General features: G+C 37.1%; 1 protein-coding gene across 3 annotated transcripts in view; it reads left to right on the top strand.

The window, feature by feature from the left end:
- DROSHA (drosha ribonuclease III) overlaps positions 1-22,615 on the top strand; it is a gene marked incomplete at both ends in the record, with an annotated part of 64,736 nt that extends 42,121 nt beyond the window's left edge. For all 3 annotated transcript variants that reach the window (XM_079534012.1, XM_079534011.1, XM_079534013.1), the window contains 12 exons: positions 818-917; positions 3,538-3,640; positions 6,048-6,118; positions 7,160-7,204; positions 10,263-10,420; positions 11,310-11,415; positions 14,616-14,757; positions 15,734-15,816; positions 15,934-16,037; positions 18,059-18,151; positions 18,963-19,009; positions 22,485-22,615. In XM_079534012.1, coding sequence (XP_079390138.1) covers positions 818-917; positions 3,538-3,640; positions 6,048-6,118; positions 7,160-7,204; positions 10,263-10,420; positions 11,310-11,415; positions 14,616-14,757; positions 15,734-15,816; positions 15,934-16,037; positions 18,059-18,151; positions 18,963-19,009; positions 22,485-22,615 — 1,183 coding nt within the window. The remainder of the gene's footprint in view (positions 1-817; positions 918-3,537; positions 3,641-6,047; positions 6,119-7,159; positions 7,205-10,262; positions 10,421-11,309; positions 11,416-14,615; positions 14,758-15,733; positions 15,817-15,933; positions 16,038-18,058; positions 18,152-18,962; positions 19,010-22,484) is intronic.
- Between the last annotated feature and the right edge of the window lie 319 nt (positions 22,616-22,934).

Raw genomic sequence — 22,934 nt, 5'->3', positions numbered from 1 at the left:
GCAGATTCTTCCTTTTCTTGTGGATTAATGAAACATCGGTAGGGGAACACTAATTATTCAACCAGTTGTGGGATGCTGTCTCTAACTTTTCAGACATGGGTTAGATAGCCATACAGTGAGAGTCAGAATCAGTTATTCTTTAATCAGGTCTTGTTTGTATCACTGCATTTGTTTTGTTTTTGTTCTATGAAGTATCTTACTTTTATGATGATAAATGTTGTTAAAGGCAATTGGAAGCCTGTGATTTTTCACTCATTTTTCTGTTTATGATGTTAATGACTTTACAGATACGGTAAATATAGACTGTTGATTTCTGTTTTTTAGTGTCATTAGCATCTGTTCAATGCTGTTGTTTTTAAGCAACCTGTTTTTGCTGGCATTTAAGAGCAGTTATTTGCTAATAATATCCTATATGTAGGATATCATAGTATCCTATGATACTGTATCCTAAGTATCATCAGTAAAGCACTGTAGTCATGGTCTTCAACCTGCGCTGTACCCATCTGCTTTGCTCCTCAACATCCTCTGTCTGTCAGCCTTGCTGGGCCCACTGCTGCTAGACCTTCAGACGATGATGTTGCTTGTCATTGCAGGGGTTTGGAAATTATATGCTGTCTGATAAAGAATCAGAACTCTTCCTTCCCTATTCTCTCTGCTACTCAGTCAATATTATTGAGAAATGTTTTAGTATTTGATTTCCTTTACCTTCAAGTGGTGTTTCTACCTAGGAACTGATGGGAAAACAGTTTTCTGTAAAGACATGTGAATCATCTTTAACCGAGTGCTGCCAGCGTCTGATTTGATTTTGTTTTGCCAGTGTCCACTTGTACTACCTGTTTCCCTCTCTGGAGGAAGGAGGATTAGCTACGTACCGAACTGCTATAGTTCAGAACCAACATCTGGCCATGTTGGCTAAGGTATGCTCCTGTAATTCACATGTCTGTATTTGAAACCCGTATACAAGATTATTAGTGCTTGAGTTGCTTCTTGAAGGATCTGTCTTCTTCAAGTATCAATCTTTGCAATTTTTTGTGCACAAGGTTTGGGATACAAGAGCTTTTTTCAATGTGGAAGTACTCTAAAAGCAGGTTTTTAGGAAGAGTAATTGAGTAATTTTTTGCTAGCAGAATAGGTTTTTAGGATGTTTAGCTGAAGTTGTCTCTGTATTTAACTACTTCAGCACAAATGGCAAAACTGATAACAGAAAGGTAGTGGGACTGAAAGGGAAACCCTAACAAACTGGCTGACTGTAAAGGAACTGCCTGATAGAATATGGCAGTAGGCAGTAGTGACAGTGTAAAGATTGAGAGAAAGGGATCGTTTTGTCCACTCCACAACTTCGGCCTTTACCTTCAAATTTACTGTGAACTGTGAAATAGTGATATGTTAGGAAGCGTTCTAGTAGAAAGTAAAGAAAATCATGGAAGAAACTGAGTAGCCCCTGAATTTCATTTCATTCTGTGAATGATGGGAGCTTTTCTTTACATTTCTGCATGATACTGGTGTGTGGAAATTTGGCATATGAAGCTGAATAGGTCTGTGTTTGTAGACAGTTTGGTAGCATTTTTATAAAGGCTAGACTGAGGCTTAGTGGTATAATATATTACTCTATGCATATGTGCACACATCTTCCCACCCCCCAACTACTCCGCTGTGTATTGCAGATGGTTTTCAAGTCTCTTTTAATCTTGTCTGTTCATACTCACATAATAATTTAAACAAGCTTATACAGTCTTGAGATTTTGGCAAAAAAACTGCATGATTTCTATCATGCCTTTTTGCTGAAACCTCAGGAGAAATGCAAAGTAGGGAATGAACACAATAATTTTCCTCCAAAGCTTTCTTTAATGATTTAGATAGACATGAATTGATTGAAAAACAGTTCAATTGGGGCTTTGTTTTTAAAAATGGTATTAAACTGTCTGACAGTTGAATTTATTTTTTAAAACTAACATCAAGAGAGTTCATATATTTTTCAAGCTCTGTTCACAGTATTTGTCATTCTAAATGGTCTACCTCTGAAAATTTGTGACATTTTTTTAAACTCTATTTGTATTAGATAGAACTGGAAGTATTTGAAAAATCTATACGTTCATGTGCATTTTATGTGACCTTGATTTCTTGCCCTTTAACCCAAGGAGTATCATGTTGTGTTCCGTTTACTTCCTCAATAACATTCTCAACTCCTTAAGTTCTCATAAGTCTATGGAATGCTATTTTAATTGAAGGTCAGAAGATAAATTTTTGTAGCTTCCAAGGGAAGTTGTAGCAGAAATGTTAAAAATGATCTGAGCCCTTTGTCTTAATCAGAAATAGCAGATAAAACATGCAAAATGTGCTGAATGCAATCTCTGAAACTGGAGCTAGGATATTGGAGGAAAGAGTTAATACAAACAAATGAAAATAGTCTTTAAGTAGTTTAAATTCATTATAAAGAAGCTAATATTCCACTTTGGTGCTGTCTGTAGCAAGTGCTTCCTGCACTGTGTAAAGTGGTAAATGGTGGTTCCTTCTGTTCAGGAGCAGTGAAAAGGCAATTGCTCACTGAAAATGGAAGACTTCTTTTTTTCAAATTGAAGTGTGTCTAAAACTACACATCCCAAAACCTTAGCTTGTTCACTTTTACCTCTTAGATATGCTCTGGAAAGACAAAGTTCAAAGTTAATGAGGAATCAATCAGTAGCAACTTGCACCCATTTGAGAAGTACCTATTCTCATACAAATTTTGCAAGATGCGTGATTCTCCTCCTTAAAAATCTCAATAATGGGCTTGTGTCAAAAAGATGAATACAGAAAGAGAAACTAGTCGCTCTGGCCTGCATTTCTATAGCAGAATTATCATATATTATATAAGGTATCTTACTTACTACCTAAGATTCTGACTGGCAAGCAGAATTATGGCTTATGAAACATGAATGTTAATGATGTTCAGTTGAAGGGAAAAAGAAAGCTAGGTGGCACTGTGGATTAAAATATCATTTTTCACCTTTCAATGCCCAGAGGCTTTTGGTATTACCACCTGTTGAAATTCATAAAGGAATAAGTCAGATGTTTACTGGATTGTATCTACCAGAGTTCCCATTCTCTCATCCTCTTCCTGTAGGAGCATAAAGTCCCGTTCTCTTGAATGCCCCCTTGGCATTTCTGAAAGCAAAGCCTGTGGGTGCTAACTAATAGCAAGAAACATGGCATGTTTTAACATCCGTCTGATATCAGATGTTTTTTGTCACACTCTCAGCCTTCCTTATGAACTCCTTCCTAAATCTAACTAGTAACATGCTTTGCTCTGGATTCCCTTGAAGCTTTGGTTGGGTAATTCCTGGCTTTCTCCCAGTATTGCACTGTTTGCCTCCTGTAAACAAAATGTTCTAATTTTATCTTTAAAGTCTATGTCTGAGCTGAAACTATGGAGAACAGCTTTAATGTTCCCTCAAATCCAGGTGCTATGTAATAGCATTGTAATTGAGCTCTAGTGATTAGCACTTATACTCTTTGGTATTTATAACCATCTATTTGACTCTTTTATATGTTCTGCAGAAGCTGGAACTAGATCGATTTATGCTTTATGCTCACGGTCCAGACCTTTGCAGGGAATCGGATCTCCGCCATGCCATGGCCAACTGCTTTGAAGCCCTAATAGGTAAAGCACATGTTTCTGTGTATGCAAATAGCTCTGTTTCGTTATGTCTGCGTAGCATGTAGGTCTGTCCTGAGTAGTGCTTGTAAGAGTAGGTAACAGTAAAGCCTAAATTTGTCATCTCTTCTCATTTCTTGTGCATATACTATGTGTGTAACACTATGAACGTGCAGTATTATAAAGGAGAATCTCATCTTCAGTGTTGTGCTTCCCACGTATAGAATATGCACTCATTTCATGATGTTGTGGTGTGGCATTTCCACCTGTCGCTGCAGGACTCCACCACTCATGCACCACTGAGGACTGGCATGTGCAGTTTTCTGGGAGGAAGCTGTTTGTCCACCATCACCTGTCAGGATGGAATCTCACTGCTTCCATTAGTATTTGTACAGACCTGCAAGCAGGGAGTCCTGCTTCAGCCCTGACATTTAATCTGTGGTTTGCTTTCAGAATACAGCAGTCCACCATTTCCTCTGTGCCCTGATCACCTGTGGGTTAAGCGTGACATTTGTCCAGTAATTGTTTTGGTTTTTTGTCTTTCCGTTTTTCATTTTTCTTACAAATAAAAAAGCATGGCAATATGTCATTAAGCTACTAAAACCCACTAGCTGAGGATGAAGGGGAATTGGGTCAAATTTGCTGCTGGTCAAGAGGATGTTGATCAGTGACTGTCTGTGATAAATTTACATGGGAGAAGTCAGGGGTGCCTGAACACAGTTTCGGAAATCAGGAAAAAGAAAGGGAGAAATCTGCTTATGTCCACACGAGTTCTATTTTAAGTAGCTTTTTTTAATAAATCCATTTGATTGCATGAAACAACTCAAACTTGACTATGAGTGTGATTCATTTTTCATATTCGTACAGATGTACTGTATGTGATACTAACTATGGTAAAGGCTTAACTATGTTCTAGGTCTTTACATTCTATCCAGGCTCTCAAAGCTTTTTGTTCTGCTTTGAAAAAAAGATCACAGCAGGCTTAGATGGCAAGTTTTTTGTGTTCTGCCTTGGGCCAAATTGTATTTCATCTTATCAAGAAATGAGAGTTGTCGTTTTAACTCTTTTGCTTTCTGTGGGGTGCTTTGATCTTTAATTTAAAAATAAAAAATGGAAAAAAGAATAAACAACATAAAAAAAAACACAGAAGATGAGGTCTAGATATGTATCTTTGGCTTCATTTATATCCTTCAGTCTGTTTGGGACATGGTAAAGAGGACTATTGGACAAGCACTGAGATTCTATGAGAATTCTGTGAGAGGATAGGCTTGCTGTTTAACATCCAATATGAAATCGTTCATGAAGCTGGTTGAGCAGTAAGTTTTTGTCAGGATCATAGCAAAAATCTGGCCACCTTGCAAAAGGACTGTAAAAATGGACATGGGGCTTGAATCGCCTACTTGAGAACCCTTCTAGAAGTCTGACAGTTTTTCCTTGTGATGAAAATCGTAAGCAAAAATGTAAGTAGACTGTCTAGGGCCTGCTTGAAATTCAGTGGTTTCATAAAGTGCCTTAGGTAAGACGCTCTTATAAACTCCCCAGCCATGCTCCAGAGTCTAAAGAAAGTGGCTGACCTACTGAGAGCATTAAAAAGGAGGGAAGGGGTGGAAGCTCAGTAATACAGTGTTCTCACTTTGTGGGAACAGTGACTCTGTTGCTGTGCTTAACATAGCTGTGTATTTCCTTTGCTGTTAAGCAGGTGTGCTTGCAAGGACTAGGTAGAGATTTTCCGAAGCCCTTCTGTAAAATATAATCAGAGGACCAAGTGTTGTTACTAAATTTTAAAAGCTCCTGTGCAGATACAGAGTGCATATGATACACACAAAAGGCGTTATTTGCTAGCACAAGTCACACAGTTTGTTATAAACATGCCACTGGAGGGATAGCAAGGACTGAATATGCAGTTAATATTTATATCTGCAAGTAGTCTCTAAAAATTGCGAGAGATGCTGTTTCCATTTCAGATAATGTATTGTGATACTGGGGAGGCACTGAAATTTGGAATACTCCTGACATGTTTATATGTAGAATATAACGTTGAAAGTGCAGAGCAAATAAAAACTATTTGCTGCATATTGAAATGTATTTAATGCCTGTCACTGTCTACACGTATGGTATAGACAGCTGGAAAAGTGCAGACTACTTCTAGAAATAGATTGCTTCTGGCCTAATTTGCTTAAACTTTGCTCTTTGGATGTACCATTTTCTCTCAAAGACTTAACTGTGTCAGCTTTTTCTGTGTGTTTTACAGCCATTGATTTATGCTGGTGTCTAATGTGTTTTAGATTTCTCAAAAAATTGGATATTCTGTTTTGATTATTACCACAGCATGCTGTTACAAAATGTTTGTGGTTAGTATTTTCTAGGTACTAAGTGTGTTATTGGACTTTAACATATTGATCTCCTTATATAGGAGCAGTTTATCTGGAGGGTAGTCTTGAAGAAGCCAAACAATTATTTGGACGTTTGCTCTTCAATGACAAGGTATTTATGTATTTTTATGACTCTGCTTTCATTAAAAATAAATAAATTATCTGGGAATCACAAATGAAGAAGACAGCTGGGAGTTAATTCCTAGAAATTAAATTTAATATAGCTTATCTATGACAGCAAGTTGTATTGGTTCAGGCACAGAAATTCATGGTGTTCCCTCAGGGATGCTGTGTGTTGGTTGGCTTAGAGAGGGAAGGGTGTGTGGTGTGGGAAACCTGCAGGCTTCCATGCGATGCTGCTCTGATGAGTGTTTGGTGCTGTGGATCCACTCGGACAGCATAGTTTGGAGAAAGGATGCACATGTTGAGTAATTGTTCTGTTTCATAAGTTAAGGGAATCATATGATCCCCAATAGTTTTAGGTGTATCTTTGAAAAAGGTATTCTGGAATAGGTTAAACACCCTGTTAGTCAGATTCTTTCTTGCACGTTTTGTCTTCGGTCACTTTTAGTTGGAATTTTCCCCATATAATGACTAAGGGAAATAACCTGTACATTCTGCTGGGACAATACATGAGGCAGTAATTAGGGGATTAATTACACCATCTTTTCCATCTTTAAAATCTGAAATAACAAACTGTAGTTGAAATTTTGAAGCCTGCTGTCCCTCAGTGTTTACAGGCACTTAGAAGCAAGTAATGAAGGAACCTGTATGAAAGACAAGAGCGAAGAGGGTTTTGTCTTCTTTAATTCCCACTTCAGGTTAAATCAACCTTGCTTCTAAAGAATGCAAATAAAGTTAAACCTGATGACTGAAAAATTATTTCTTTTTTTTTTTATTATTTCCTTTAACCACTTTCTATTTGGTTCAAGGATTCTTCCTCCTCTGACACAAGCTAATTGGGAGAACTACAGGCAGTTTGAACAGCAAATACACGATTTTAAAAATTAGTTTGCCAGCACTATTGAATTTGCAATAAGCAGTGTCAGCATCTGAAATAGTTCAGTATTTCAAGTAATGACATTTTATTTAGTGCTGTGGAATTTGTTAAATGACTCCCTTGAGCATTAAAGGCATCTCTCAATGTTTGCAGGACCTGCGGGATGTATGGCTTAATTATCCACTACACCCACTCCAAGTAAGTGTATTCCTTTCTTTAATAAATTTCATAGCTCTGTTCTGTTTTCAGGGATTCTTCTCCATAGGTTTTCAGCATAGTGACATCTCAGAAAATTTTCTAAAAAGTGACCAGAGTAGTGTATGTATTTGCCTTTGTGATCTTTTTGGGTAAGGAACAATCTCTGCCTTTCTTTGGGTTAATCATCCACCTTTCCTTGGCTCACGTTTGATATATAACTGCACTTCTCTTATGATAAATCTAGTGAGATGTAACATCTTGGCATCTGCCTGTTCATCTTCTGCAAGCTGGTGGAAGGGTACAAAAACAGTCTGTGTATGTATTTTGTTAACCTGAAATTAAGACCAAAACTTTAGCAACAGAAAAGCACAATCTTTAAAAGTCTCAGGAGTGTAGTGCTGGATTTTTTTTTGTTGTTCATTGTTTCTATGATTTGAATACCTGTAATTTCAAAGGTATCTGAAAACTGATGTATCTTTCATGCATTTACGAAGTGCTCAAGCAGTTAGCTTACAAGGCCAGAAGCTGGGACAACTCATTCTCACTCTGTGCCCCCGAGTGAATTCTGGATGAGAACTAAAGCAAGTCACAGAACCTCTCTGCACTGTGGCTCCCCATCTTCACATTTTCCAAGCGTGCAGGAATGCCACCAGAATATCTGTATTCACATTGTGATCCAGTCAGTAAGGTTTTCAGGATCACACAGACATCTAAGAGTGTTTCTTTTGTCCAAACAAATCTCTGATGTTTTTTGCAGTCAGTTTGAGTCCTTTGAAACATTTTTTGTAACTACACTCCTCAGCAGGTCACTTTGAGTCCTTCATCTGAAGAATTGCATATAGCTATATGGTTATTGCTATAGTTACATAGATTAGATTAGTAGTAACAAATCTTTTGCAGCAAATCAGTGCACTTGCTGAAGCATTTTAAAATCAACTCTATGCTGGGTATAAGACAAAACTAAACAGAAAAGAGAGTTAGTGAGAAGATAAACTCCCAAGAACACAGCACCAGCAATGCTAAAAATGGTGACACCGGTTCCCAACAAAACTTTTATTATTCTGAATTTCTTTATTTTTTTGTTTTATCTTCTTTGCCTCAGTTTTCATGAGGAAGGCTTAGATGCTTTTTTAGAGATTGGATATAGTATATGCAGCTTGTCATTTCTTACTCCTGCCTTCTGAATGATGAAAGCGTATTTTCTTCCATGTCCCAGAAACCATTCCTAGTTCTCTATGTGTCGGGAAGTGATATGTAGTCTCCTCAGGCTGGCCTTTGAATAGAGCTATCCTGAAAAATTCTTAAAGTGTCTATTACAGTATGGCAAATAAGATTCAAATTAAATAATAGTAATTTCAGATGAGATATATAGGACTGTAGGCCTGTAACCTTATCTTTATGAAGCAGTCAAATCAGTGGAAACTATGATTAGGAAAATAGTAAGTAAAACAGAAGCAACAACAAAATAGTGAGTTGGTCACTTGTTAGGCAGATTTAAAGGAATGGCTGAAACATAAGAAACGGGTGGATTACAATGACCAAGTCATACAAGGAATGGAGATCATCATCAGATTTCCCCAGGTATCTTTGTTGAAATACAAGCAGTTCCCATCCACGCTTTAGGGACAAGGAGGAGTGGTGAGGTGGCAGTTGGTTAACAGTACCAAATTATTCAGGGTAGCAGGGATGTCGTGTGGCTGATGAATTGCAGCCTGACAGTCAGGATACAAAAGTCAGTAGCTGTTCTATGAAAAAGAGGATGAAATTCTGCATAGCCTATGAAAAACAGAGTAGAAGTTCAGTGGTGTTTAAATAAAAAAGCAAACTGAATGTTATCAATTAATTCAAAAGGGACAGAGAACAGACCAAAAAAAACCTAACGCCACTTCAAAGAAGTGGTGATAACAGTGTGGCTTGTGTACACTTGGGTATTATCAGGTGTTCTGCTTCACATTTTGAGAAAAGACTATAGTGGAAATGTAAAACATAAAAGATGCTGGGAAGAAAGAACTAGTGAGGCAGCAAAGGTATCCTAAAAAGGATCAAAGGTATGGATGAGCTTCTCTTTGAAAAAAGCAAGTTAAGATTGTGATCTTCAAGCTGGGGAAAGAGATGAAGGGAGGGCCTGGAAGAGACATATCCAAAACATGAGTAGATGAGCAGTTAGCCATTTGCTCACTGCCTGTTTCAGTACAGGCAGCAGTAGTTCAAAATTGAGTAAGCTGTTTTTTTAGGAAAAAGTAGTGGATCTGGAACATGTTGCTAAACATTTCTGGGAATTCCAAAAGCTTTCATGTGGCAATGATCAAGCTTGTGAAAGAGATTTGCACAAACTACTGTAGAGCACTAAGTATGCTTAACATAAAACTTGGCAGTCCTTTGCAGTTGATAGTTGGAGAATTAGATAGTTATCAGGAAAGCCCTTAATATGCTTGCACACTTATTACAAGCATCCTCATCAGAGTGCCTTCTCCTTTAAGGCATTGGTATACAAGACAAATGCCTAGGGTGGCTGGAGGAAATGCCTAAGTAACTTACCAGTCCCGGGAAGTTATTTAACAATGTCACACATCAGGGACATCAGACAAGAAAACGATAAGAACACTTAGTGACCTAAAGTGATCATTTTAATTTTCTTGTTTTTTGTGATTTTTATATACTTTATTTTTAATACTAAAGTGAGAGAAATAGATTTGTTTTTTCTTGTCTTGCTTCATTGTCACACTATGAGGTAAGACTATATAAGCAATATCTTATAAATACCTCAAGTGTTGCTTTAAAAAAAAAAACACACAACAAATGACAAAACCAGCAAGCAAAAAAATCTCAAGCAAGTTCATCAGACTTGGCAATTTCTTTTAGTGCTAATTATGAATGATAGTAACCCAGAGAAAACTGGGTTTTCTCAGTTAAGCTATAACTGAGAAAATGCATTGTTCACTGTGTTCTTTGACCTTGTTTTGCAGAAGATTTGTTTTTCTTTTGAAAAATTCTTGAAATACTTTGAAATATCTTGAAGTACCAGTTTGTCATTACTTGCTTTTCATCTTATTTACAGCTGCAGGAGTCTAATACTGACAGGCAACTCATTGAGACCTCGCCAGTTCTTCAAAAGCTTACAGAGTTTGAGGAGGCAATTGGAGTCATCTTTACTCATGTTCGACTTCTAGCTCGTGCATTCACTCTGAGGACAGTAGGCTTTAACCACCTGACTCTGTGAGTATGTGGCAAGGGCCCTCTTAGAGCTCAGTGTCTCTACTGTTAGTAGACCAAATTGCTTTATTTATTGACAAACTCTAGGTGATCTGTCTGTTCCCCAGAAGAGAAAGAATAGAAATGTTCACCAGCTTTCTGTGGCTCAGTATCCTGTCTCTGATAATAATCAGTAGTGGAAAATTTGGGAATTCTAGGGGTGTTAGAGAACAATCCTGATGTGTCTTCTGAGCTTCCTGGACTGTTGACTTTGGGACATTATTCCTGACACTGTATCAGAACATGCTTGAAGGTACACTTGGTCAGAGGCAAAAAGTAAAGTCATGCTTTTTGGGATAACTACAGCCCTTTATTATATTGTGTGTACATCACATAATGTGCAGCAGGCTTTGGGTGTCTGACTAGAGCTGCTAGACCCTGTTGTAAAGAAAACAGTCGTACCAGCAGATACCTAGTCCAAGCTCTCACATGGATTTAAACGCTGATCCTTCTTTTTCTTGTGAAGACACAGACCCTTTTTCTCTAATGAAGTCATTGCATTAGTTACATTGCATTTGCATGCATTGATTTGCTTACTTATAAGAAGTTACAGTTAGAGACTTCATCCCATCACAAACCTGATGTCAGTGGCTGTCCTAGACTGTAATCTAATAACTGTGTTTATCTATAGCTACCCTGATTTGCTGTCCAACTCAAAGTCAGTGTTACAGCAGTTTCTGTTGTGTTTGCATCTCATCAGTGTTAACACTGGAAATTTGTCTTAAACGTGTTTAAAAATAAGTAAGGCTCGCTTTCAGATCTTTCTTTATTTTAATTTGTATATGCATGCTGCTTTTGTTTTTTCCTCCCTGAGTACTTATTGATTTTGCTGGATTGATGTCTCATTTTTCAGAGGCCACAATCAGAGGATGGAATTCCTGGGTGACTCCATAATGCAGTTGGTAGCCACAGAGTACTTATTCATACATTTCCCCGATCATCATGAAGGGCACTTAACGGTGAGACTGCCATCAATCATGCTCTCCGGGAAAGCAAGTGTGGGATGGAGTCTGAAATTATGGAAGTGGCAAGTGAATTATTCTAGATTTGATTAATAAAAGAAGCCCCAGCAACCACTGTTCTTAATAAAACTTGGTTAATTTTAAGCCATGAGTTGTGCAGTGAGTAGGAAATAGTGATTTATGAGCTCAGCGCAATAATTTCTGTTGTCTGTGGAATCAATAATTTTAAGGATGTCAGTTATAAAATTGAGAAATATGACTAGGTTGTATTTAAAGACGTGTTTAAAACCATTTATTTAAATACACACATTATGAACAGAATTTTTTTCATTTTCCATTGAACCTGTAACAGGGTAGCAGGGTTACCTTTCCAGACAAGAAATTCTTACTATCTGTTTTACTATGTTTTACCTATTGCTTTTAATCTGTATCCCCCATAGTAACTTTGGAATTTGGTTTTAGTATTACAATAATATACACTACTGTAAATGTAGGGTTGTAAGATAGGTTGCTTTTTCTCCTGATTAACTGAATCCTTTAGTACTGCAGTTCATATTGAGTACTATGAGAAGATGATACTCTCCTTAGTCTTTCTAACTTTTTCTTATTGATGCATGTATTGTGGATATAAGTCAAGTTCTCTAGTTGAAATTAGGGAGTAACATTTTAGATGTCTTTGCTAGCGTAAGTGGTTTTCTGAAGTCAAGAAAGGGAAAGAAACAGAAAGTGTGTGTGCTCTCATTTTCATTTTTCCTTACCATTTCTAAACTTTCATTTACATTTGTATGAATTGTTCTGCACTGTTTCGGAGAAGGAGTTGATTAAGCCTGATCTTTTGATGTAAAAATTAAAAGGGAAAGAGGCTTGTCATTAATTTTTCACAGAGGAAACAAAAACATAAGGCAGAAATCCAGATTTTCTGTTTTTTTTTCCTTTGTAGGTGACTTTTAAGAACGTAGGCATCAGTGTTGTTATAGTAAGATAAATCTTTCAAGAATTGCTTGGCAGGAAGGACATAGTGTTGCTGTTAATGGGTGTAAATACTCGAACAGCAATCAGAATGTCTCTGTGTTGTTCAATTTAATGATAAGTGAATTGGCAAGTAGAACAAGCTGTACATTGCCCAAGATTTAGGGGAAACTACAAAGAGTAGAATGAATGCTGAAAGTACATAACAGTACAGAGAGGTAGGCAGTGCCTAGAACAGAAATTTAATTTTGTGGATTCTTACAGTAGAAAAGAAAATAGTCTTTTGAAAGTCTTTTAAGTGTGAGGACAAATGAAGTGAGGCTTGTGAAGTAAGAGCACGCGAATTATGTGGGACCTGAAGAGAAACAGCAAACATGAGGTTCCTTCCTCCAGGAGAGATTTGAAGTAATGAAACATCAGATGGATGTAGTGTAGAAAACAGTGTCAGTAAAGGATGGGAAGATACTGCTTGACTGGCTATGCAGTGTCTTTCTGATGTGCAGTGATAACTTGTGATGAAAAATCAAAGTTAATTGTATATAAGAAAAAGGGGATTGTAATCTTACATGTGTATTTTGAGACAGCTAAATGATCTTTAAAAAGAAAAAAATCTGTTGAGTATTAGAAGCTACTTCAGCACTGTGCTGCAGCATGGGTGGTAGTGCAACTGGCTCTTGTCATCTCTAATACTCTGTGTAATGTGTATGTGGTTATTTTATGATAGTACTAATCATGGGTTTGGGTCGTGCTGAAGTAAACATTCTGTGAATGCAGCAAAAGAAATCGTGATTCTCTCATTGCATGGAACTGATAATTGTCACTTGATTTTTGGCGCACTTCTTTCTCATAGGTTGTATAGTGTAGTTAGGATTTGGTTGGGAGGAATATTGATTGTTTGTCTTAAGGATGTGAAAAGGAATGATTTTGGAAAGGAACAAACAGAAGATGAGTTTTAGCACAGGTTAGGAAGAATGATATTAATCCTTTCTGCAGTCTGCCTAGTTTATGAAGATCAGGTTGTGAGTATCTGCTTCATACATCATTGCCAAACAAATTATGAACATACTGTTCTTTATTTATCTGTTGTCAGAGATGAAGTATCAAGTGTAGTGAATAAATCTTTATTTTCATAAGCTCAGTTGACATTCTGGAGCCAGGTAGAATATAACTTGGATCTAATAAGCTGTGCAAATGTGACATGAAAGACAAAGAGGTAAAAATGTCGTATGCAGCTCCAGGACTCTAAATTATATATAAGTGGTGGAAAGGAGAGGTGTGCTTCTCAGAATATCCCCTATTTTTTAAACAACACTATCTAATTTAAAAAAAAAAGAAAAAAAAAGAAAAAACTCATCTTTATTAGGCATTCAGAAAATTGAATGGAAACCTGAAAGTCAAAAATTCTCCTTTCAGCTATCTGAGATTTTATCTTTGACAGATTTCTGTTTATTTAAGCAATCTGCCTAAAGTCAGAGGTAAGCACTTCAGAGGCTGCTAGAGAATCAGATATCCTGGGCATTGTCACACATTGAAAATGTTAGAGCCTGATCTACATCGAGGATGCATTAGTTCAGCTATGCTGCCTTGAGTAGAACAGTGTAATAGTGCAAATGGGTTATCCAGATAAGCATTTTCTTCTCTGCCCAGATGAATGGAGCATCTTTCTCACCTGCTGGTTCTGAAACTAAACAGTTTTCCTTCGATGTGTGTTTAATTACTGCCCATTTCTTATTTGGTGGATGCTTGGGACTGTGCTATAGCCTCTGGAATGTTGTGTGTTTATACTTTGTGTGGAATAAAGTTTATACAACTTTGTGTACTATTTATAGTAGAAAAATGCAGAAAGTATAGAACTGATGAAGAGATGATATGTGAATGCAAAGAAACTCCCAAACCAGCATTTTAAATGTAAGACTTGTCTGTAGAAGGCATGCGTTTTGAGATAGAAAGAATTAAAATCTGATGAGAAGTGAAGCATAAGGGAAAAATCAGCAGAAAGAGAAAATCAGTAGAAAGAATGAGGATGTGGATGTGGAGAAGTGTGTGTGTGTGTGTGTGTGTGTCTGTGTGTCTACCTAAATAATTTAGGATGTGCTGAAACAAGCAACAATAGACTGGCAAGTGAGAGGCAGCAAGAATAAAAACGAATAATTTCCCCCAGGTCTCGCTACCTTTTATATTTTGGCATTGCTAATTGTTACCATTGGGTGGAATTCTTTCTATTGCAGTTGTTGAGAAGCTCTTTGGTGAACAACAGGACACAGGCCAAAGTGGCAGAAGAGCTAGGAATGCAAGAGTTTGCCATCACTAATGACAAGACAAAAAGACCCGTAGCTCTTCGAACTAAAACTCTGGCTGATCTCTTGGAATGTGAGTCAGTGTGGTTTTTATAACCACACTTATGTAACTTTATTTTTTTCCTCAGGGCTTATTTAAGAAAGCCATCAGAAAACATACAAATCACTATTAAAAAGGAATGTTGAGATTTTCTAATCACTTCTGTCTATATCTCTGCTTACCAAATTTTGAAACATCAACTTAAATTTGTGAAGTCTGTATGTGAGCATATGAGGGAAGTGTAACTGCAGATATAAAACTGTAGTCTTAGAAGTGATGACCATGGTGATAATGTTGCCTCGATCAGAAGAATGTCTTAGAAGTTAAAACTTGCCATTGAGTCAAGCTGTTTTAACAGTAGTTTCAGTGTTTGTGATAGGTTCTTGTCACTATTAGAAGATAAAGTAATGCCATCAGCTGTGAGTATTTCTGTGGTTTATTTAACTACATTTTACAAGATCATTCTCTTAGAAGGAAAGCTATGTGGAAATTAAATGCTCCATTTATGAAAGTGTGTGCTAAGTTATTTCCAGATAAAGTGGAAATAGTGATAGATATCGTGCAAAGAAAGTTAATCTGTATTTTGTGTGTTTTGATATATTTTGTGAGCCATTCAAGCTCCTTGGCTTTTGCCAAATCCTCTTAGCAAATGGAAATTGCGCACAAACAGTAATGATTTATATCTGAAACTTCTTTTATGGTACCTAGTAGTGATTTATTAGTAAGTAGCCATGGTCTGCTGGTTAAAATGTGAGATTAGGAGCTGAGTGTTGTTTCTAACTCCTTAAGTGACTGAGTGGATTTGAGTAAGTCATTTAATCTCTTGGTCAACTTTGTTTTTTCCTGTGTATTCAAGATAATAATCCCCTCATCAGATTGCTGCTGTGAAACATAATTGAATGTGGCTTTAGAGTACTGAGAGAGATGCTCTTTTCTAAAAGTGCAAGCCATTAACATTCTCCTTGGATGAATGACAGTGCCTTTTTTTTTTTTTTCTCCTTCCCCCCAGCCTTTATTGCTGCCCTGTACATTGATAAAGATTTGGAATATGTTCACACTTTCATGAATGTATGTTTTTTTCCACGACTAAAGGTAAGACCAGTCAGTTTCTTACTTGGCTGTCACTACTGTGTTTTAACACATTATCATATTTTGGACTCCTATCACATTCTCTCAACTGCAAAAACATTTTTTGTGAACTTCTTATAGGAATTCATTTTAAATCAAGATTGGAATGACCCTAAATCTCAGCTTCAGCAGTGCTGCTTGACTCTCAGGACAGAAGGAAAGGAACCAGACATTCCTCTTTACAAGTAAGAGCCAGTGTCTCACACATACCAACTCCTTATCAATCTTTATTTTATAAGGAGGAAGGTGATATCAATTATCCTATGTTTTTCCCAAAGCTTAGTTTTACTGTAGTTATCCAAGCCCTCCAGTCTCTGAAGATAGAAAATGTTGAACTATTGTTTTCCAAGCTTTAGATGACCTAAACCATGACAGAATTAGCAAGTGATTGTAACTTTTACAGGCTCAGGGGAAAAGGTTTTGTGTGATGGACAGATAGAATTATTTCACTGGCATAATTCTTTATTTTTTATTTCTTCAGTGTAAGGAATTGGAATATTTTATATGGAATGATTACAACAGTGGCTATTTGGATATGAAGACAAATGGGATGGAGGTATCTTGACAGTAATAGTATGAAGTTTCTCTGCATCCCTGCAGAAGCACAACGAATGTTTTGTTACATATTCTGCTTGTGGGCCGCAGAGTCAGATGCATTTGAAGGGCAGCCATGATCCTGGATATTTTTGGTGTGCAATTTACCCTTTATCTGTCTTCCTGTATAGTAACAGAAGAGCTCAGGGCGATGAATTTTAGCTAGGACACCTCAGTTAGATACCTAAATCAGGATTAGATGGATTTCCCTTCTCTTTCAGTCTTAAAATAGATAATAGCTGCTTTAGTGGCAATAATAAAATTTATGAATTGTATGCTTTGTTCACATCTACTCAATTATGTAGGAATGTGTGCAGTATTAATCTCCAAAAGAAGAGTTAAAGGCTAAGAAAGTTCAAGATTTTTGCTGTTGGTATTATTTGATCAAAAATACATGAAGAATGAAAGTCTGAGTGCATTTGTCACATTTACTGAAGAAAAGTTCTCAATGAATTGTAGCAATTCGGTTAGTGAGAAACAATACTCTTCAGACATATGATCGTTTCAACACTGTAACTGATGCTTTGCAAGCATCACTTCTCAGTGTCACGGTGTGAGGGCTTACACCTTCATCTTGAGTGAGGGAAATGAATACGAAAGATGTGATTCCTGATTCTTGTAAGACCCACTGAGTATCAAGTACCAAATGTTTGTTTTGTTTTTGCTATGGCAATAAATTGATTTCTGTCTTACAGCTTAGAGCTAGTAATATGCTGTTATCTTCCTATTATCTTGTTAAATTCTTTTTCTTGTGGTTATGTGTTTTGCTGCACTTAGTGCTGCACCCCAGTCAGCCACACTGGGGTGACATTTATTTGCTCGTGTTTATTGTTACACAGCACACAGAGTACTATAGTTAGATGCTTAAAAAATTGATGTGAAATTGTTGCTTCTTCCAAAAAGAAACAAGGTAATGGACAGAACTCAAGCTGACAGCAGGGAGAGATTTGGGACAGAAGGAAGAGACAGACGAAGAAGCAAATTCATTGCATGTCTAGGGAATTATCTTTTTCCCCTGTAGGTGGTTGTTGATGCATGTCCTAGACGTTCCTAGTTCAAAAGGAAAGTTTGTTTTGTGGCAGAACCTCAAACTTTACAAAGCTGATGGAAAAATACTGTGACAATTCATGGTGTAGTGAGGTGCCTTGTCCTGTATGAAGTCTTTGCCAGATGAACAACTCTCTGTGATTAAAATTATAGAGTGCACAATCATATTGGTGTGTTTATTTGCAATTGCACAGATTCATGTAATTTAAGTGATTTTATTCCAAGTGTATTCAGTGTTTCAGCACTTTGTGCATACTATGCATTTTTTCCTACAAGTGAAAGTTTTGTTTTCACGGAGTGCTCCTGACTAAACATTGAGGAATAAGTACATTCGATATGAATGAGATGCATTTTATATAAATTACTTCTCTTTGTTGCACACGCACCATATGGGCGATCTGTGGGTTAATGTAGTTTATAAAGCCATCCTTCAACTCTTGCTCCGTGCTGTGCATTAGTTCCGCTAAATGTATTTACCGGACTGAAAGCTTGGTGATGTATGTGCCACTGACAGATTCTGCTTTTTAATACTTCCTGCCTGAATAAATCATGTCTCTCATTTCAGGACTCTACAGACAGTGGGACCATCTCATGCCAGAACGTACACAGTAGCTGTTTATTTCAAAGGGGAAAGAATAGGATGTGGTAAAGGCCCAAGGTATAGTGGAAAAAATTAATCCTGTGTTGTTAAAGTTTGTCTGACTGTGACAGTGTCCAAAACGACCCACCGTGATGAAGATAGGGAATAATCTGATTAGCCTTGGAGATTAACACTAGGGGGCATTCCTCTGGTCAGAGTTTCTGCCTCAGGAATACCTGAAGAGCTCAGTGTTTGTATACTTCTGGATCTTAAACTTCATTTTCTGGTGAACTTAAGAACAAGATGGCCAGCAGTAATCTCCCATTTGTGACTCTCAGAGTTGAAACTGCAGAACAGAGTGCTGGAAATAACAACTTTGTCTTTGGCCTTACTGCTAGATTATTTTTCAGCTTAGGCTGGCAAAGTTGGGGTGCAAGATTCTTAATTTTCATCAGATGTTATCACATCTAGGAATTTTGGAAAGACTTCTAAAATTGCAAAGTTTTCAACCACGCACACACAAAATACATCATCTTATTTTGTGCTACCAAAACTGGTAGTGTTTATAAAAATATCTTTGTCTTTCAAGACTTCATACCTCTGATTTTGTTCCTTTTTTCCTCACAGCTCAAAAGCTTCAACAAAGGATAAAGTAGAATATTTTGTTAACGTTATTGATCTAAGTTATAAAATGTTCTATTGGAGCTGTAGTGCTATTGCTCTCATAATTATAGAAAGGGTGATGGATACTCTGGAAATTTCTGGCTAAGGGTTATCCAAAGGGTTTTGTAATAAAACTCTGTCTTGTAATAACTTTATTAAATAGATACTTCAGTTTATTCTGCACAAGTTAAATCATATTTAACATGTTTTTGTTTGGCTTTCACAGTATCCAACAAGCAGAAATGGGAGCTGCAATGGATGCACTTGAAAAATGTAAGATATTTGAGCAACAAACAAAATTGCTTTTAGTTCGGACTTCAGTGTGAGGTGCAGGTTTTATGTGGGAGCAAAATCAAACACAGAATGTACTGAATACTTTCAGCTTCTGAGTAACAGATTTTCTTATTACTACTTGTAAGCAATTTTATAAAAACTTACAGGTATCATTCGTCATTTTAAAGAGAGTTGATATGTTACAGCAAATGTATTTAGATTTTATTTCATCCTTAAAAATGCAGTGGGATAAACCTAGTAAGTCTCACAGTGAAGCTGTCTATCTCATGATGTAATTCAGAAGAGGAGGAAAATTAATTTTAAGTTGCCAATTTGATCATACGTTTTACAGAAGATAGGTTAAAATCCAACAGGCTGGTCCCCATCCAATGTAAGTTGATACTTTTCTGTTAACAACAGCTTATATCAGCTGAAGGTACAGTGATCCTTGCCTGCATCTTTCAAAATTGTGCAAAGGAATGCCAGCATGCGAGCATTTGCAATGAAATCTGAAGTGAAAGAAGTGAGCACATGCAGACATTTTAGATGAAAACCAGTCACTTGAGTTAAAATGCCAGGTGTGCAGGTGTTGCAAACAAATAGATGACATGTTCTGTGCAGCAAAAGAAGCTCTCTATATAGAAAGGCTAAAGGTTCATTTTTATGATTGATTGAAATATCTGCAGTTTCTCAAATGCCAGAGCTTTTTAATCTATTATGTCTGCATATGGAAATTGCAGGACTTAAATTTTCAGGAGACAGTGAATCCCTGTCATTCCAGGGATTTCAGACTTTCATATTCACCTGCTAGGCATAGACATCTCACCACCAGTAAATTTGACAAGTAGAAAACACAACTTCTCCAGCAAATAACTGCAGAATCTCCCTGAAGTTTTTTTTGTTTTTTTTCTTGTGAGTGTTGCCTCTCAAAGAGCTGTGAACTTCATCCCCTATTTTAGTGTAAGACTTCTCACTGCTCTTTTCTGAAGTGTGTTTCTGTTTGGGTACCATAGAATAATCTAGGTAGAGGGGACTTCTTGAGGACTCTATTCCATCTATCCCTCATAGCAAGCTCTACTTTGAAGTTTGATCATATTTCTCAGGTCCTTGTACAGTCAAATCTTGAGTCTCTTTAAGAGACAGAGACTCCATAGGCCTTACAGACACCTTTTCTGGTATGAAGATTTATGGAGAGGTTTCAGGTTTTTTGTTTTGTTTTAAGGAATATATATGTAGTTTATTTCAAGTAAACTTCATTTTTGTGTACTTGTTTATACATGGGTTGCTCTGAAGTTAATGCCTCCTACTTATTTCCATGGAAACTACAAAGATCAGAGCAACACTATTTGATAGAGCAAATTCTCAGCAACAAAACACTATTTTTGAGCCACTTACCGCCATCAGCTATGCATTTTTGCCAGCAATGAACAAGAGTCTGCATGCCATGCTCTTAAACATCAGTGGAGGTGATTCGCTGTTGCCACTACTGAAACACACCACCACTGCCTCACTGTGCTCAATCTACTGTTTGGTCATCATAAATTTTTTGCAAGCTTCAATGAATGTCAGTGGGTGGCATTGTTTCTTCATGGGAGAAATCAGTAATGCACCATTGCTTCGTATGCACTTCCATGTCAAATGGTATTCTGTCCAACTGCCCCTCTGCTGCCATCTATCACATGGCAACAGCATGTAACGGAATAGTGGTGGGAAGGTTCAACTTCTACTGCCATATCATCAACATCTGCTTCTGACCTCATGGGCCAACAAAATAAAATAGGAGGCATTACTTTTGGAGCATGGCTCGTATGTCTGATAGTTGTGATATGTTTATTACATAAATTTATTTCTCTACATCATAAATGGGTTATAAATGAAACAGGTTGCTACCAAGCTGAATTCTGCAGGTTCCTAAAGAATCACATTACAGGCACAGCACTGAAAATGCAATTTCTGTTTTATGGTGCATATGAGCAACACAATCTCCCAGAACTCCATTAAACAAAGTACTGAAGTTTTAAATACAACAACAATTTAAAAACAATTTACTTTTGTTTAGGTGGTTTTATATTTTAAATAAATATACCCTCCTATACCCAAGTTGTGAATAACTGATGAGTAAACTTTGTATTCCTGTAGTATTATTTAAAAAAAAAAAAAAAAAAAAAAAAAAAAAAAAACCTACAAAAAAACAACCCATTTCACCAGCCAGTAAAATGCAGTAGTAGAAAGTCATTCTGCTCTACCACAAACTGCAAATTAGATGGCTTCTGCACTGTGTTCTCGCTTTGAAAAAAAAAACAGTGCTGCCTGGGACTCAGAAAGAAGAGGGAAACTCTCCTGGGGAAAAGCCCACCCAGAACCTAGATCTCTCTTGGTGCCTAGGCACTTCTTCCTGAGCAGCCTCAGCTAAATTCTTTTGTGTTCTCTAGCTAGCGAGGAAGACATTTGCCAAGACATTTCCCAGACTTGGTTATGGCTTTAAAGGTCAGTGCAGCAGCCTGTTGCGTTTATCTCAGACACGGCAGCCAGCACTGATCCCAGAGCTCAGCTGCTGTATGCCCCTGGCAGGACTTGCTGCCAATCACAAGCTTCCACCTCTTGCTTTCAGGCTGGCTGGAGACAGAGGTCTAAGCACTACTCTGCAGAACAGACACTGATGAATGTCATCACCCATGTGATGCCATTTTCTGCCAGGTGTGCACTAAATGGAGAGCAGTTCTGATCAATCACATAAGCTAATTTTACAGCCTTTGTTTTACTCATGTACCTGTGTATCAGCAAAGCTTCAAATGTCTGAAATCAGAAGTATCTTCCTCCCTAGCTATCTCTCCATCACCTTATCTGTGTCTAGTCTGTTTTAGCCAGTCTTCACCCATCTATGCCCCTAGACTGCACTAAGCCTGTGTACTGGCACATAGCTAAACACTAACTTTTTCAAGAATGGATTTTACTGCAATCTATTCTGCTACACTATTACTTTTCCATTAGGAGCTTTGCCATAACGTGGGGCATCTAGTGGATTCCTCCTGGTCTAAAGTAATAATAAAAGGAACGCCTGTGCAATACTTGGAAACAGTGGTTTATACTTTTTGGAGTGAGAACAAGGGAAAAAAAGCTTGCAGCCTTGACAGTAGAATCGCATTCATATTTCAAAATTGACCACCTGTTGCTAAGGGAACTGAATGTAAAATCTAAGCAACACCTGGCCATGTTGCTAGACTAGAGTTTTATATTTTGTTTTTCTGAGTGTATTAGATTTGTCAGTGTTTTGTTGCAGGAGAAATGTGGAAATCATAAAGAAACCAGTCTTATGATAGCCTTTTGTTTCTATGGATTATTAGAAATGAGTAAAAATTGTAATAATATTATTCATCCCACCTTGATCTCATGAAAGCTTAAAAAAAAAAAATAATGAAATTTTCCCTGTGTTATCAGTTTGTTTATTAATGTAAAATATTTTTTCTCGTGTCAGATAACTTTCCCCAGATGGCCCATCAGAAACGGTTCATTGAACGGAAATACAGACAAGAGTTGAAAGAAATGAGGTGGGAAAGAGAGCATCAAGAGAGAGAGACGGATGAGACCGAAGAAGCAAGGAAATAAAAGGAGGGCACGGAAGCAGTGGCATATTTACTTACCTAATAACTCTGACTGTGGCCTATGGAGACCTAACCTAGTTTTTTGCAGATGATGAATGAGGAGCGACTGTTGATATCAAATAGAAAATCATAATCTCTACTTTGAAGTGTGTATATAGTGTTTCTTTAGTTTGGTTTTAAGTATCAGGTGGTAGTTTTTTTTTTTTTTTCTTCTGATAAGATTTGTTTTTAAATTTTAATTTTTATGAAAAGTTGTGGGATTATTTTTATTCTTTTTGCTATCTTGTATGAAATAATAAAGTATTAATTTCAAAAGTCTTTAG

Source organism: Tetrao urogallus, assembly GCF_951394365.1.
Source record: "Tetrao urogallus genome assembly, chromosome: 3".
Lineage (NCBI taxonomy): Eukaryota > Metazoa > Chordata > Aves > Galliformes > Phasianidae > Tetrao > Tetrao urogallus.
The sequence above is the reverse complement of the archived record's forward strand: the minus strand, read 5'-3'. Positions and strand labels throughout refer to the sequence as shown.